Source organism: Platalea leucorodia, assembly GCF_965183815.1.
Source record: "Platalea leucorodia genome assembly, chromosome: 9".
In the NCBI taxonomy this organism is placed as follows: domain Eukaryota; kingdom Metazoa; phylum Chordata; class Aves; order Pelecaniformes; family Threskiornithidae; genus Platalea; species Platalea leucorodia.
In genome coordinates this window covers 27,555,976-27,570,480 of record NC_138831.1, presented here as the reverse complement: position 1 = coordinate 27,570,480, position 14,505 = coordinate 27,555,976, and the positions used below count along the sequence as shown (strand labels likewise).

Below are 14,505 nucleotides of genomic sequence, written 5' to 3'. Positions count from 1 at the left end.
GGACCTAGGTCCTTGCAAGAGTATCAGGTGGGCATGCTGGTACCCAGGAGGACCTGTGAGTCTGGAGTGCCTCTGGGGTGAGTGGTGAGTGTTGCATGTTTGCAGCAAGCATCAGGCCAGACCAGTCAGTGAGTGGGGAACCCATAGGGCAGGTAAGAGGGCCAGGGCAGGGGTACCGGGCGGAAGACAGGCCATGCTGGTGAACAGGGGACCTGCGAATATGCATGTGCTTGTGAACTTGGAGAGTGTTGTATGTGTGTGTGCACCTGCACTAGTCTTTATCAGCCCCAGAGGAGCAGGGGGTGTGTGCCTGTGTGTTATGTGGATACAGTATGTAGGTGCTGCTGAAGGCAGTGCTGTGTCTGTGGCAGTCTGTGTGACCGGCCATGTCAGTGTCCTTTAGGGCACGTGCTCAGCTTCGCTACTGGTTGAACCTGCAGACGGATAAGTGTCAGCCATGATCCTCAGCCTGAGCAGAGACCCCAGGTGCCCAGCACACCAGACTGGGCTCCAGCGGCCAGGCAAGATGGAGTCTTGGATCCAAAGCTGTGGGACATGATGGCCACTCTTAATATCCCTTAACATATAGGACAGTTGCTTTTTTATAGCTCCATATTTTAAATTGCATTTATTTGAAAAGTACAGCTTAGAGGTAGTTACACCGATTGCAAAACTTGAATTTTCCCTAACATTCTGCCCAAAGCTCTTTTCACATCATTATTTTTCAGGCTGTAGATGATGGGATTTAGCATGGGGGTTAAAATGCTGTACTGGATGGAAAACAGTTGATCTAGAATGAATGACAAGACTGAACTGGGTTTTGTATACTGGAAGAGAGCAGTTGTGTATAGCAAAACCACAACGATGAGGTGGGAGCTGCAAGTGGAGAAAGCTTTGTGCCTGCCTTTTGCAGACTGTATCTTCAGGACAGTAGAGATGATATAGATGTAGGAGATGAGAGTGAGCAGAAAGGAGCTTGACCCAAAGATCACAGCAGAAGACTGAAGAACAAGTTTATTGAGGAAGGTCCTACCGCAAGCTACAGTTAAGAGAGGGGGCAACTCACAGCTGAAATGCTTAATTTCTGTGTACTTGCAGAATTGCACATTTAGCATTGGCAGTGTGTTTATAATGGAGTGTAAGGCCCCCATTGCCCATGCACCCCCCACCAGCTGGCTACAGATAAGTTTGTTCATAATATCTCTTGGTAGTGTAGTGGTTTACATATGGCAACATATCGGTCATATGCCATTGCTGAGAGCATGAAAATTTCACTACCAGCTGAGAGAAGGATTAAGGACATCTGGATAATACAGGCACTGAAGTCAATGGTTTTCTGCTTCACTACGAAATTCACCAGCATATAAGGAACAATGGTGGTAGCATAACAGATGTCTGTGAGGGCTAAGTGAAAAAGGAAGAAGTACATAGGGGAGTGAAGGTGGGGATCAGTACTTATCACAATCATGATCACCATATTTCCAAACAGAGTGATGAAATAAACAACTGAAAACACAAAGAAGAGGAGGCTTTGAAGGTGTGTGTCACTTGTAAGTCCCAAGAGAACAAACTCACTTGCACTTGTTTGGTTTTCCATTCACAGTATGTTGCCTGAGGAGGAAAAAACCATCATGTCAGCCAGTGGAATCAGGACATACTAAAGTTGCACTAGCTGACTCCCAGGTAGCAGAGACAGGCAAACAACCAACCTTGTGCAGTATTCAATGTCAGGAGCAGGGGTGGGGTGCGTCAATTTCAGTCCTAGCTGAGAAGCAGGGTTTCCGACAGAGCTGTGGAGACAGGGTTAGACGTGAGCTGTCCTCCCCACTGAGCCCAACAGACATTTCCTCCTCCTCCTTCATGTCCTCTTACAAATGCCTTTCAAGCTCCACACAAGGAGGAGGCCTGGGAAAGAAGTCCTTACAGTTCTCTGACTTGCCTAAGATACACTTTCTTCATGACAAACAGGCTTAAGTCCCAGAAGTGCCCATCATCAAACATGGGAAGATGACAGCAATTCTGGCTGGACCAGAATTCCTCTGCACTCATGACCTTAATCCTGAACTAGACACTCAGTGCAAGGTTGCCTCAGTTCTTAGGAAGTCTATTCTATGTGTTTCTGGTTTGACTCAGGGCCGAAATACGACATATCCAAAGGCTGTGGCTGCAGAATACCCCCACAGGCTCAGTGTTCCAGACTGTCTTTAAGGTGTCCACTCTAAGCCAGGGATAAGTGGAATTTGGGGGAATTATACATCCTGATGTTTACAGACAGGAGGATGACCACATAACAGATAATTGTACTTTAAAGCAGAGAACTTCCAAGGAATATTTCCTATACACATACACTTTGCTAAAAAAGTTTCCTATTATACTCTCCAATATAAGAGTGGGGATTAATCAGGAAAAGTAGTAGTCCAAAACAGAATATTTTCCTCATTGTTATGTTGTTAGTCACATAACTGAGGAGAGATGTCACAAGATGCACAAACATATGATGCATCTCAATTATATAGGTGTTTCCAACTCAGAAAGCAGTCTAGAAAGCTATCTTGGCCAAGGATTGAGATGGACCATAGTCACCTTCCCTTTGGTAGTTTGTAGAGTTCAGACTCAAGTTCTCAGGACCAAATATCTCCATCCAGTTTGCATCTTCAGCATCTCAAGGAGCAGATCTACACGATGAATCAGTTCCCACATCTTCCATCCCCACCCTTTGCTTTGGTTTGCCTCTCTAAAGAGCCAGCTGGTTCACTCCTGAGTTCAGACAAAATCAAGCCATGTTTTTGGCACTCAGGGAGATCAGATGTGAGTGTGAGTTTGATCCCAGAGCTATCATGACACTATAAGAAGATCAAAGGCATTCACAGTGTGTCACGTGATGTCCTACAACACAGCAATGAATTCTTTTAGTTTAAATCATTACCAACATCTTGGTTTCTTTCATTTAGGCACTTCAGCCTGGAAATGGGAAACGCTTACTTGTCAGAAAATTTTTGTTATCAGCAAGTTCTTAGGTAACAACCAGTGTGATACTGTCTCCCTGTTGGATTTATGTAAAAGCTATTCACAAAAATCAAAGCTAGTTGCTTAGATCCTCCTGTTATTTCATCTAGAAAAAAAAAGAAAAGGAATCTCTAGAAGATGATACTTAAGATATGAGAAATAAGTACACTTTTTCTAACTTTTTTTTCCCCTCTTCATTTACAGAAGAGAGACTCCCTGATGTTTAAAAGAAAGTGACATCATAAAAAAAAATCCACAATGGAGAAGATTTTATGATCACTGCTAAAAACTGTAGTGTGCATTTAAATGAATACAAACTAGTTTTGTGGAGGGAAAAAAAACCCAGAAGTTAGTCAAGAAATCAATTTTTTTTTTTCAAATGCCAAATTAAAACTATATTTTGCTCAACCATTCTAGTTTTGAAAGCTAAAATGAAAAAAATAAATAAGAAGATAGGCTGAGAGAGTTGAGTCATTAGAATGTAATTGATCTTGCAATTTGATATTAAAGGTGGAATGTCTTTTACCCTTTTACCTTCCACAGCATTGATGACACTAATCATTGCAGACTGCCATTTTAAAGCCATTGGGAGAAATTCTGTAGTGTTATTCACTAGTCTTATAGTGAATTTAATAGTGTTATTCTTTCTTACATTTATATTATCTTCACATTTGTAGAGGAATTTAACAAAAATCATAGTACTATGAAAGTTTCTATTTTTTTTCTGTGAATTTTAAAGTGAGCCCAGAGCTTAGTTGTAGCAGATAACAGATAATTAGCGGAGACTAGCACCTTTAATTGCAAATTCATTCTGCCTGTCTTGGACACATATTCTGAGTCACTCCTGGAATAGCCAATTTGTTTCCTTTGGCTACACAAAGAGCCTAGATCATGAACATGAACATGAACACTAACTCATAGTACTTAAAAAAAACCCCATACATTCACTGAATTACTTGGTTTGGGATTTGTGTACTCACCAATGAAAAAAGTTGCTTCTTTTCTTAAGATGTCATTACCTGTATGCAATTCTTGTATCCTCTCCCTGGAAAAAGGCACTAAAATATATTGAATGAATTTGTTAGTAGAAAATACTGTAATGAAATAGTGATGTTCATGTATGTATACTCTCAAATCCATAGAAGAGAGCAAAATAACAGTGAACTGACCTACTTCTAACATGAAAATGAGGAACAAGTTAAAACTGAGTGACTAGAAAGACAGAAACATTGACAGATATGCAGATAACTAGGGAGGATGATTCATGGTATACAAGCTAAAATGATACAGTGTCTTCCTCTTGACTGTCCCTTGTGTTAATAGAACTGTTAGACAGAAAATATAAGTCAATGTTTCCAAAAATACAACATAAAGCTTTCTTGAAGTTCTCTCTCTCATCTCTGATCTACATCGCTTGTCTTTTAATCCTTGCTCTCAGTCTCTGCATCTTTAAGTCAAACATTGTATGTAAAAACATGCAATACAGTTTACCCCATGAAAAGAGATGCTCCTCCGTGTTCGTCCTGGTTATGTACTGGGGAAGAGTCTATTATACACCTCTTCCTTTGCAGCTCATCTCTTTTCATATTCCTAACTCTAAATTCTTAGCCTTACTTTTGAAGCCTTAATATTTCCTGGCTGCCTCTGGGATGATTCTCTCTTGTGTATGAAACTCTGAATATTTTGAGCTAGGAGCTTATTCCAAGACAGAAAAAATAATAATAATAGGCTATTAGCTAGTTTCTTATACTCCCAGTATTGCACCTTACAATTTCTTTCATTAGCCATTCTGTTTTGAAGACTGCCGTGTACCTCTGGCCTCCGTGATACTGGAAACACAAACTGTCTACTAAGTAATGCTGAGACCAAGTGAAATAAATCATCATATCTTGGATATTTTGGCTGAAATGAAGAGATCAATTAAAAGCAGTGATCATTAATATTACAAGCATCCCTCCCAAGATCATCCGAGATAAGCTTCACATTGTGGATTCTTTTATTGCTTATCTCTTGGCTAAATGATGGACTTTATTCTCCTAATCTTTGGCGCTTACTATGGAAATAACAGCTGAGACAGATAGCTACTTAATGTACCTGTATCTTAATGTCCCTATATGGTTGTGTCGTGGTTTAACCCCAGCCAGCAACTAAGCACCACACAGCCGCTCGCTCACTCCCCCCCCATGGGATGGGGGAGAAAATCAGAAGAGTAAAAGTGAGAAAACTCATGGGTTGAGATAAAGACAGTTTAATAGGTAAAGAAAAAGCCGCGCGCGCAAGCAAAGCAAAGCAAGGAATTCATTCGCTACTTCCCATCGGCAGGCAGGTGTTCAGCCATCCCCAGGAAAGCAGGGCTCCGTCACACGTAACGGTTACTTGGGAAGACAAATGTCATCACTCCAAATGTCCACTCCTTCCTTCTTCTTCCCCCAGCTTATCTACTGAGCATGATGTCATATGGTATGGAATAGCCCTTTGGCCAGTCTGGGTCAGCTGTCCTAGCTATGCTCCCTCCCAGCTTCTTATGCACCTGGCAGAGCACAAGAAGCTGAAAAGTCCTTGACTAGTGTAAACTCTGCTCAGCAAGAACCAAAACATCAGTGCGTTATCAACATTATTCTCATCCTAAATCCAAAACACAGCACTCTACTGGCTACTAAGAAAACTAACTCTATCCCAGCTGAAACCAGGACAAGTTCATATAGAAATATGGTGCCCATAGTCTGGATGTCTAAATAGGAACAGGTGCATCCCATCTGAAAGAACTACCGTACCCCAGCAGTAGAAAGAGATGACATAGCTTCCCTTTTTTTCTATATATCCTCTCTTTGCTTTTTCTCAAAAGACTTTTTGCCTGAGCTTGACTTTCTGTAATTGCATGTATTTTGCCTAGTATGCCAAAGAAAGCTGCTATTAATGATTTATCCCCTTTCACCATCTTTGCAACTATGGTGTGGTACTCATCCATGGATTTACCACAGTTTTACAAAAATATAACTGAGACAACATGTTTGTAGTGGAATGACATTCAGGGCAAGTGGCTGATGTTGTTCAGTAGTCTTTGTCTCCTATCAAGCATGCTGCAAGGATGGATATCCTATGTATGAGAAAAAAAAAAAAAAGTTTGCATCATGGGAATCCTAGCTAGAAGAAGAAACTTGGTGCATAACCACTCATTCAACCATGGTTTTCTCTGAAATTTTTCATTTCCATGTAGATCCTGTGATACTACTACTACATGACCAAATAAATCAACAAGATTCTCCACCATCATATATTTGTCTTTTGTCTTTATTGTCAGCTTTAACCTGTTTCAAAAAGATTTCCATCTAGGTAAAATTTAAGTAAACAGAAAAAAAAAATTTCATTCCTAAATCAGAAGAATTAGAATTCTGAAATTAGAAGAATTCATAAATATATACTTCACTGGATTTTGAATAAACTCTAGGTAGACAAATATTCAAATATGTAGATGGATACACAGAAGAGGGAAATGGGAGGTGATTTTTTTTTCCTTTTAGTGTGTTTAAAGTCTGTCTCACATGAATGAAAAATCTCTTCAAGGATCCCTTCTGGCCCATTCCCAAATTAAATTCAAATATATTTTAGTGGTATCATAATTCTTGTGATCTCTTTTCATCAGCAAGGGTAGGACGACACCCTGTCTTTCCCATCTTGGTTTAGTCTTCCGGTATTATACCTCAAAGCTTTGTGCTTTCATGCCACACTTCTTTTCACAGAGCACACGTGTACAATATCAAACCTGGACAGGAGAATATTCATCACTGACAGAGGGTCTGTAGTCACCCATAAGAAAATGGCAGAGCAGTTCTGTGCTGAGGGGTTTGAGAAGCATCACTCAAAATGAAAATATGGACAGAGTCCTCTGTTAAGACCCAAAATGAGAAACGTTATGATCATCATGGGTGGAAGTGTCGATCTGCTGGAGGATAGGAAGGCCCTGCAGAGGGAACTGGACAGGCTGGATCGTTGGGCCGGGGCCAACTCCATGAGATTCAGCAAGGCTAGGTGCCGAGTCCTACACTTCGGTCACAACCCCATGCAACGCTACAGGCTGGGGGAGGAGTGGCTGGAGAGCTGCCTGGCGGAAAAGGAGCTAGGGGTGTTGGTCGACAGCCGCCTGAACATGAGCCAGCAGTGGGCTCAGGTGGCCAAGAGGGCCAATGGCATCCTGGCCTGTATCAAGAATAGTGTGGCCAGCAGGACCAGGGAGGTGATAGTGCCCCTGTACTCGGCATTGGTGAGGCCGCACCTCGAGTACTGCGTTCAGTTTTGGGTCCCTCACTACAAGAAGGACATCAAGGTGCTGGAGCGCGTCCAGAGAAGGGCAACGAAGTTGGTGAAGGGTCTAGAGAACAAGTCTTACGAGGAGCAGCTGAGGGAGCTGGGGTTGATTAGTCTGGAGAAGAGGAGGCTGAGGGGAGACCTCATCAGTCTCTACAACTACCTGAAAGGAGGTTGTAGTGAGGTGGGTGTTGGTCTCTTCTCCCCAGTAACGAGTGATAGGATGAGAGGAAACGGCCTCAAGCTGTGCCAGGGGAGGTTTAGGTTGGATATTAGGAAAAACTTCTTCACCGAAAGGGTTGTCAAGCATTGGAACAGGCTACCCAGGGAAGTGCTTGAGTCTCCATCCCTAGAGGTATTTAAAGAATGGATAGATGTGGTGCTTGAGGACATGGTTTAGTGATGGACTTGGCAGTGATAGGTTAATGGTTGGACTCGATGATCTTAAGGGTCTTTTCCAACCTTAACAATTCTATGATTCTATGATTTAGACCATGGAGAAAAGACAGGTATTTTTCATGGCATGCAGAGATTGACCTCTGAGTGCACAGGCATGAAAGGCTTTGGGAGAGTGCTGAGGCAGGGATTGCTCCAAGTGATAAGCAGTACAGATGTGGTGATATATGTCAAGTTATGGACTTATGGATGGACTCAAAACACTCTCTCTTACTTGGCCAAAGAACAGACATTGCTGCTATGTAAAGATAAATAATTGAGAAGAAACAGGAATTAGATTAGTCTTAGCCTAACTAACATCATACCATATCATTATCATCATTATCTGATCAAGTCAATTTAGGTTCACTTTACTGTCAGTGCAGAAAATGGACAGTTCAAGGATGCAGTTTTTCTAGCCAAATACGGATTCTTCTTGTAAATAAAATGCATCATGTTTTAGATTTTGTGATGTTGTCTAGATCTCCATGATTTATGAACAAAACTTACAATGACCCTCAGCAGCCCCACAATAGAAGGGTCCTTTCAGAGACTGGGCAGGGTAGACAGCGGTTTAATTTCCTCCGTTTCTCTCTGTTTCTTCCAAACATTTTTTTGTTGTCTTTTACAGCAGTAGCCAGTTTAAGTTCCAGCTGGGCTTTGGCCCTTCTAATCTCCCTGCATAACCTCACAACATCCTTGTAGTCCTCCTGAGTTGCCTGCCCTTTCTTCCAAAGGTCATAAACTCTCCTTTTTTTCCTGAGTTCCAGCCAAAGCTCTCTCTTCAGCCAGGCTGGTCTTCTCCCCTGTCGGCTCATCTTTCGGCACATGGGGACAGCCTGCTCCTGTGCCTGTAAGACTTCCTTCTTGAAGAATGTCCAGCCTTCCTGGACTCCTTTGCCCTTCAGGACTGCCTCCCAAGGGACTCTGTCAACCATCTTCTAAACAGGCCAAAGTCTGGTCTCTGAAAGTCCAAGGTAGCAGTTCTGCTGAGCCACCTCCTTACTTCTCCAAGAATCAAGAACTCTATCATGTCATGATTGCTATGCCCAAGACAGCCTCCAACTGTCACATCACCCACCAGTCCTTCTCTGTTCACAAAATCAGGTCCAACGGGGTGCCTTCGCTCACCAGCTATGTCAGGAAGTTATCTTCCACACACTCCAGGAACCTCCTAGACTGTTTCCTCTCTGCTGTATTGTACTTCCAGCAGACATGTGGTAAGTTGAAGACCCCCATGAGAACAAGGGCTAGCAATCGTGAGACTTCTCACAGCAGCTTATAGAATACTTCGTTTGCCTCTTCATCCTGCTTTGGTGGTCTATAAAAGACTCCCACCATGATACCTGCCTTATTGGCCTTCCCCCTGATTCTTACCCATAAACAGTCAACCATATCATCACCATCATTAAGCTCTACACAATAAAAAACATTCCCTAACATACAAGGCTACCCCACTGCCTCTCCTTCCTTGCCTGCCCCTTCTGAAGAGTTTATAGCCGTCCATTGAAGCACTCCAGTTGTGCGAGTCATCCCACCATGTTTCCATGATGGCAACCATGTCATAGTTCTCCTGCCGCAGAACAGCTTCCAGGTCCTCCTGTTTGTTGCTCATGCTGTGTGCATTGGCGTAGATGCACTTCAGTTGGGCTATTCCTCCTGCCACCTTTCTGGGGAGAGAAGCCCTAGTTCCTACATGAACATTCTTAGGCACTTCTGTGGTTTCTAACACATCCATAGCCCTTGTGTCTTTACTGCCACATGGATCTCCATCCCTTGCCTCCACTGAGGTGGCACACTGAAGGACCTTGCTAGCACACCATCCCTCAAATGTTGGTGTGCCACCCCCAGGCTTATCTCTAGCAAGCCTGGTTTTACCCCTTTTTCCCCTTCCAATCTAGTTTAAAGCTCTTTCAATGAGCCCTGCTAACTCCTGTGCCAGGATTCTTTTCCCCCGTTGAGACAGGTGTACCTCGTCTGTTGCCAGCAGGCCTGGTGACATGTAAACTGACCCATGATCAAAAAACCCAAAATCTTGCCGGAGACACCGGGCTTGAAGCCAGGTATTGATCTGCTGGCTCTCTCTGCATCCTTCCTCATCATTCCCTGCAACTGCAAGGACAGAGGAGAACACTACTTGTGCTCCTGATCCCTTAACCAGTTGTTCCAAAGCCCTGAAGTCTCTCTTGATTGCCCTTAGACTTCTAGTTGCGACTTCCTCACTGCCTACCTCAAAAACCAACAATGGATAGTAATCTGAGGGCCATACCAGGGTAGGAAGCTTTCTCTTCACATCTTTAACCCGGGCCCCAGGGAGGCAGCAGACTTCCCTAAGTGTGTCTGGTCTGCGTATCGGGCCTTCTGTTCCCCTCAGGATGACAAAGACCCATCTTTTTTTCTTTGTGGTAGCAGTTTTGATGCCAGGTGTAGGCTGACTTAACCTTGGTGACACCTCCGAGCTGGATGTACCATTGATCCTGTCATTGTTTGGTTCCACTTGCAGAGCTTCATACCTGTTTTGTAATGGCACCTGGGAAGGTGGGGTAGTCACACAGGAGACACACCTGCTGCGCCAGGCAGGAACTTGTCGCCATTGCCCCCTATCCCTTAAGTCACTATGTTCAGCTGGGTGGAGAGAGGATAGGGAATCTTCTGTGTCATGGGTGCCGTCTGCCTGCTGGGCCTGTCTCAGGGAAGGTGGAGTGTGATTCCAGTAATCTATCTCACTCTCACATTCCCTTTTACTCCTCAGCCCGCTCACCTCCTACTGGAGCTCTGTCACTAAGCAGAGGAGCTCCTCTCCCTGGGTGCACCTCCCAAACACGTGCTCACTGCTGCCATCCGGTACTGGTGTAGGGCACACCCTGCAGCCTGACACCTGGGTGGCAGCGCGTTCCCATCAGAGCTCTGTCTGGGAAGCTGTGTTAGTCATGGTGGGTGCAGAGCTTAGCGAAGCCATGGCTTTTTGCCAAGTGGAGACCATTGCTCCCTGGCTGATCTTCAGTGCCCTTCCTGCACTCCCTTCTGTGCAAACTGCCACGCCATGCCCTTGCTGACGTGCCACGTCCTGTTTGCCCACCCTGTTCACGGCACTCCTGGTCACTTGCACTCCCTAAGGGCTTCCTTTATATGTGGCGGACGGCCTTGGCCGCCGTTGCTCCTGGCCCCGCCCAGGTCTCGTCAGCTGCTGTCACGTGAGCTGTGGGTTCCTGGCATCTCTCTCAGCTCCCCTGAGGCTCCCTGGGATCAGGAAACCCCACTGTGCCCTGTGCTAGACCGCCCTGCTGCTGATCCTGCTGGCTCTGAAACTGCTCGCCTTGGCAACTGATGGGGAGAAAGATGATTAGAGATGGGAATTAATGACAACAGTCTTGATTAGTATTTGTCCAAGAATTAAAAAGGCAAATATTAGGTAGGACAAATATAGCAGGAGAAAATATTTGACAGGTAGACAAGAAAACAAATGAATGTATTATTTTATAAAAGGAAAATGTCAGACGTGTACCGATTATTTAGCTAGCTAGAATATTGGGAATACAGGCATTCATCATACACAAAAAAACATTTTCTTTCAACAAATAAAAACAGTTACAGAAGCATGTGAACAATTTCCAGGATGCAGATGGATTTTGAAGAGTCACTTCATGAAAAAAAAGTCATTAATTAAAAGTTAAAAAAACATTTTATTTTTTTACAAGCTTTATTTTGGATTAGCCCTTTTTTAGTAGACTTTATTAATCACCTTACCACTTATGTCACCAAGCATTAATTATTTGATAGTAAATTAGTCTTTCACAGAGAGGATACCATGGTATCATGGAATCAACTGAACATAGGTATTCTGATAACATTTGTTAGAAAATTACATTGATAGTCGTTGCTGCTATACTGAAAGGGTGAGAATCTGACAGACACGTTCCTGGATTTTTCTGCGTTAGACTAGTCTGGCTGTGGGAAAGACAAACTCAGGAGGAATAGACAGAAAGGTGTATTCATCTCATCCAAAGTTTATATCTGGGAAGAAAATCAGCTGCCTAAACACAAGCATTTATTGTCATTGTAAATGCCCTATAGTGTCCTGAGTGGCCTCCAATTGTCACTCCAAAAGGAGGGGCTGGTCTCTGGCAGATCTAGTGCCAATTCTGCCAACCAAAAGCTTTGCTCTGGAGCATCTAATATGTCACAGAGATATCACTAGTGATTTCTCTTTATGCACCTGAGTTGGTCTCCTCAACTAGCTGTCATGAATCCTGATCTAGATGATTAGTCTAAGGCTTGTAACTGTGGGTGGCTGAAGTCAGGCAATACTACTCTCACTGCTGTTTGCATTCAATATCTTATGATGGTAGTCTTCAGAGTAGTCTTCAGATTCTGGTACAGTTCTGTCCTTGGCTCCTTACCTTGGGCTCCAGCTAGAGCCGGTGAGAAGACATGGGTACAGACAATTTAATTGCTCCAGATGCAGACAACAGTAAGAACTCAGTGGAGTGCTTGCTCTGGTGTCTGTCTTTAGCAGCACCATGGTAGCTGTGCATCTTTCAGACTGTTCTGGCTCTTTGCAGTCCCTATCACCAATATCATTTTTGGGTCCATGGGTCATTCAGTGGAATAAAGCAGCTGCTGCAGAAGGATGCAAGTCTCCTAAGGCTTCTCTATCATATCTCACAATCTCCAGCAAATGTTCTAAATACTCTACATGTAGTAATGTAAGAGTATTCACTGCTGTCTCAGCACCTGAAATATTGCCTAAAGGTGAAAAGAAAGGAACAGTGCATTTAATAAATTCAGCTATATCACATTGACTTCTCATAGTTTTAAATTATTGTAAGGCAACAATAAAAATGTGTTTCTGAGATACATTTTCCTCATAAAAGGCACTTTTTCTACTTTATGTCAAGAGATTGGTTTCACATGCCCCAAATGAAGCATAAGAAAAACAGAAAGACATTTATTCTGAATCAGTGAATTAAAAAAAAAAATTGATCAGGCAAACCAAGAGAAAAATCTACAAGCAAGGAAATGCAAATAATTTGTAAATTTAAAATCATATATTACCCTTTGGATATTCATGTGTATTTGTGTCTGTGCACTAACAAGAAAAAAAGTGCAATTCAGATAGTAGTTATAATAGTAATAAGAAATAAATTAAATGGTGGGCAAAGAGAGAGGGGAAGAGGAAAAAGAAGAAAAAGAGGAAAGTGAAACATTATATAGTCCAGGAGTCATTTTGGTTTACAGTAATAACTGCCTTGAATTTTTTTTTATAAAAAAGCAGCAACAACTGTTGCTGTTACTCATGCTCATGCTAATAACCTGTTCTGTAGTCAGAATACAACAAAGAGCCTGAATATCAACAAGAATCAGTCTTGAAGTGTTCCCAGCTTACAAAGAATGAAGATGATGGTGTCTGATGACTATTTTTTCCAAGGCCTTCCTGAATGCTTTGTTTCTCAAGCTGTAGATTACTGGGTTCAGAAGGGGTGTGACTACTGTGTAGAGCACAGATACAGCCTTATTGAGCTCTGATGATAGGTTGTAGGTGGGACGGACATACATGGAAATCATTGTACCATAGTGTATAGTCACTACCATGAGGTGTGAGCTGCAGGTGGAGAAGGTAATTCTTTTTCCAGAAGCAGAGGGTTCCTAATTCTCAGGATACTGAGAATTATAAGTAGGTATGAGACAACAGTTACCAGACAGCAGCTGGAAAGGACCAGGAGAGAGAGGATGAAGATGACAGCTTCTGTGACAGTGGTGTCTGAGCATGAGAGCTTCAACAGTGGAGAGATATCTCAGAAGAAGTGATCAATGAGGTTGTAACTGCAGAAATGCAGTCTGGATACCATCAGACAGGGCACAAAACCAGTGAAAACACCAGTGACCCAGGAGCCCACAGCCAGACAGGTATAACACTCAGCAGTCATGGCCACATCGTAGTGCAAGCGTTCACAGATCGCAAGGTATTGGTCATATGCCATCACTGCCAAGAAGTAGCACTCAGTGGCTCCCAGGGAAATGAAGTAGTAAAGCTGTGCCATGCATCCTGAGAAGGAGATGCTCGTCCTCTTTGCCAGTAGATTGGCCAGCATCTTGGGTATAATTGTGGTGGTGTAACAGACCTCTATGAAAGAAAGGTTCTTGAGAAATTTGTACATGGGTGAATGAAGTTGTGGCTCCAGTGCCACCACTGAAATAATAATGATGTTTCCTAGGATGGTGAGAATATAAATAACCAAAACCACTGTGAATAGCAGGATCTGGCAGTGTGGGTTGCTACTGAAGCCCAATAGCCTGAATTCCAGTACTGCTGTAACATTTGTCATCTCTTGAAAAGAGCTAGGATTTGTCTGCTAAGGAAAATATCAATATCAGAATATGTTAACTTTCAGTGGTGAAAGCATTATCTATAAAGGTTATGATTCTCAAATAAACTTTTGGGAACAGCATCAAAGTCACTACCAGTCTGTCCTTTTCTCCCTCCCTCCCTCCCATCGTGCTCTCTCTCCCTCCTGAAATGTAAGTTTTAACATGTATTTCATGAACTTCAAATAGACAATTATAGAATGAATTGCAAATAATCCAGCAGACAGCCACTCTCCACACTTGCACACAAGGATATGTATAAGAAGCTGCATAAATATATAGAGATATCACTTATACTAATCCATAGTAAAAAGGTATACATAAACTTACACATACAGCACATGAACTCAGACACACTCCCCCACCAAAGATCTACTTTTCATTGAAAGAAAT

The 14,505-nt window shown here is 42.9% G+C and overlaps 2 protein-coding genes across 2 annotated transcripts; both read right to left on the bottom strand.

The window, feature by feature from the left end:
• Positions 1-656: 656 nt before the first annotated feature.
• LOC309594891 (olfactory receptor 5V1-like) lies at positions 657-1,477 on the bottom strand (the record flags this gene model as incomplete). Its single annotated transcript, XM_082321293.1, is given in 2 exon segments — positions 657-1,199; positions 1,202-1,477. Coding segments are annotated over 2 exon segments (819 nt in total).
• Positions 1,478-13,128: 11,651 nt separating this feature from the next.
• On the bottom strand, positions 13,129-14,072 carry LOC309594890 (olfactory receptor 11L1-like; the record flags this gene model as incomplete). Its single annotated transcript, XM_082321292.1, is given in 3 exon segments — positions 13,129-13,392; positions 13,395-13,541; positions 13,545-14,072. Coding segments are annotated over 3 exon segments (939 nt in total).
• Between the last annotated feature and the right edge of the window lie 433 nt (positions 14,073-14,505).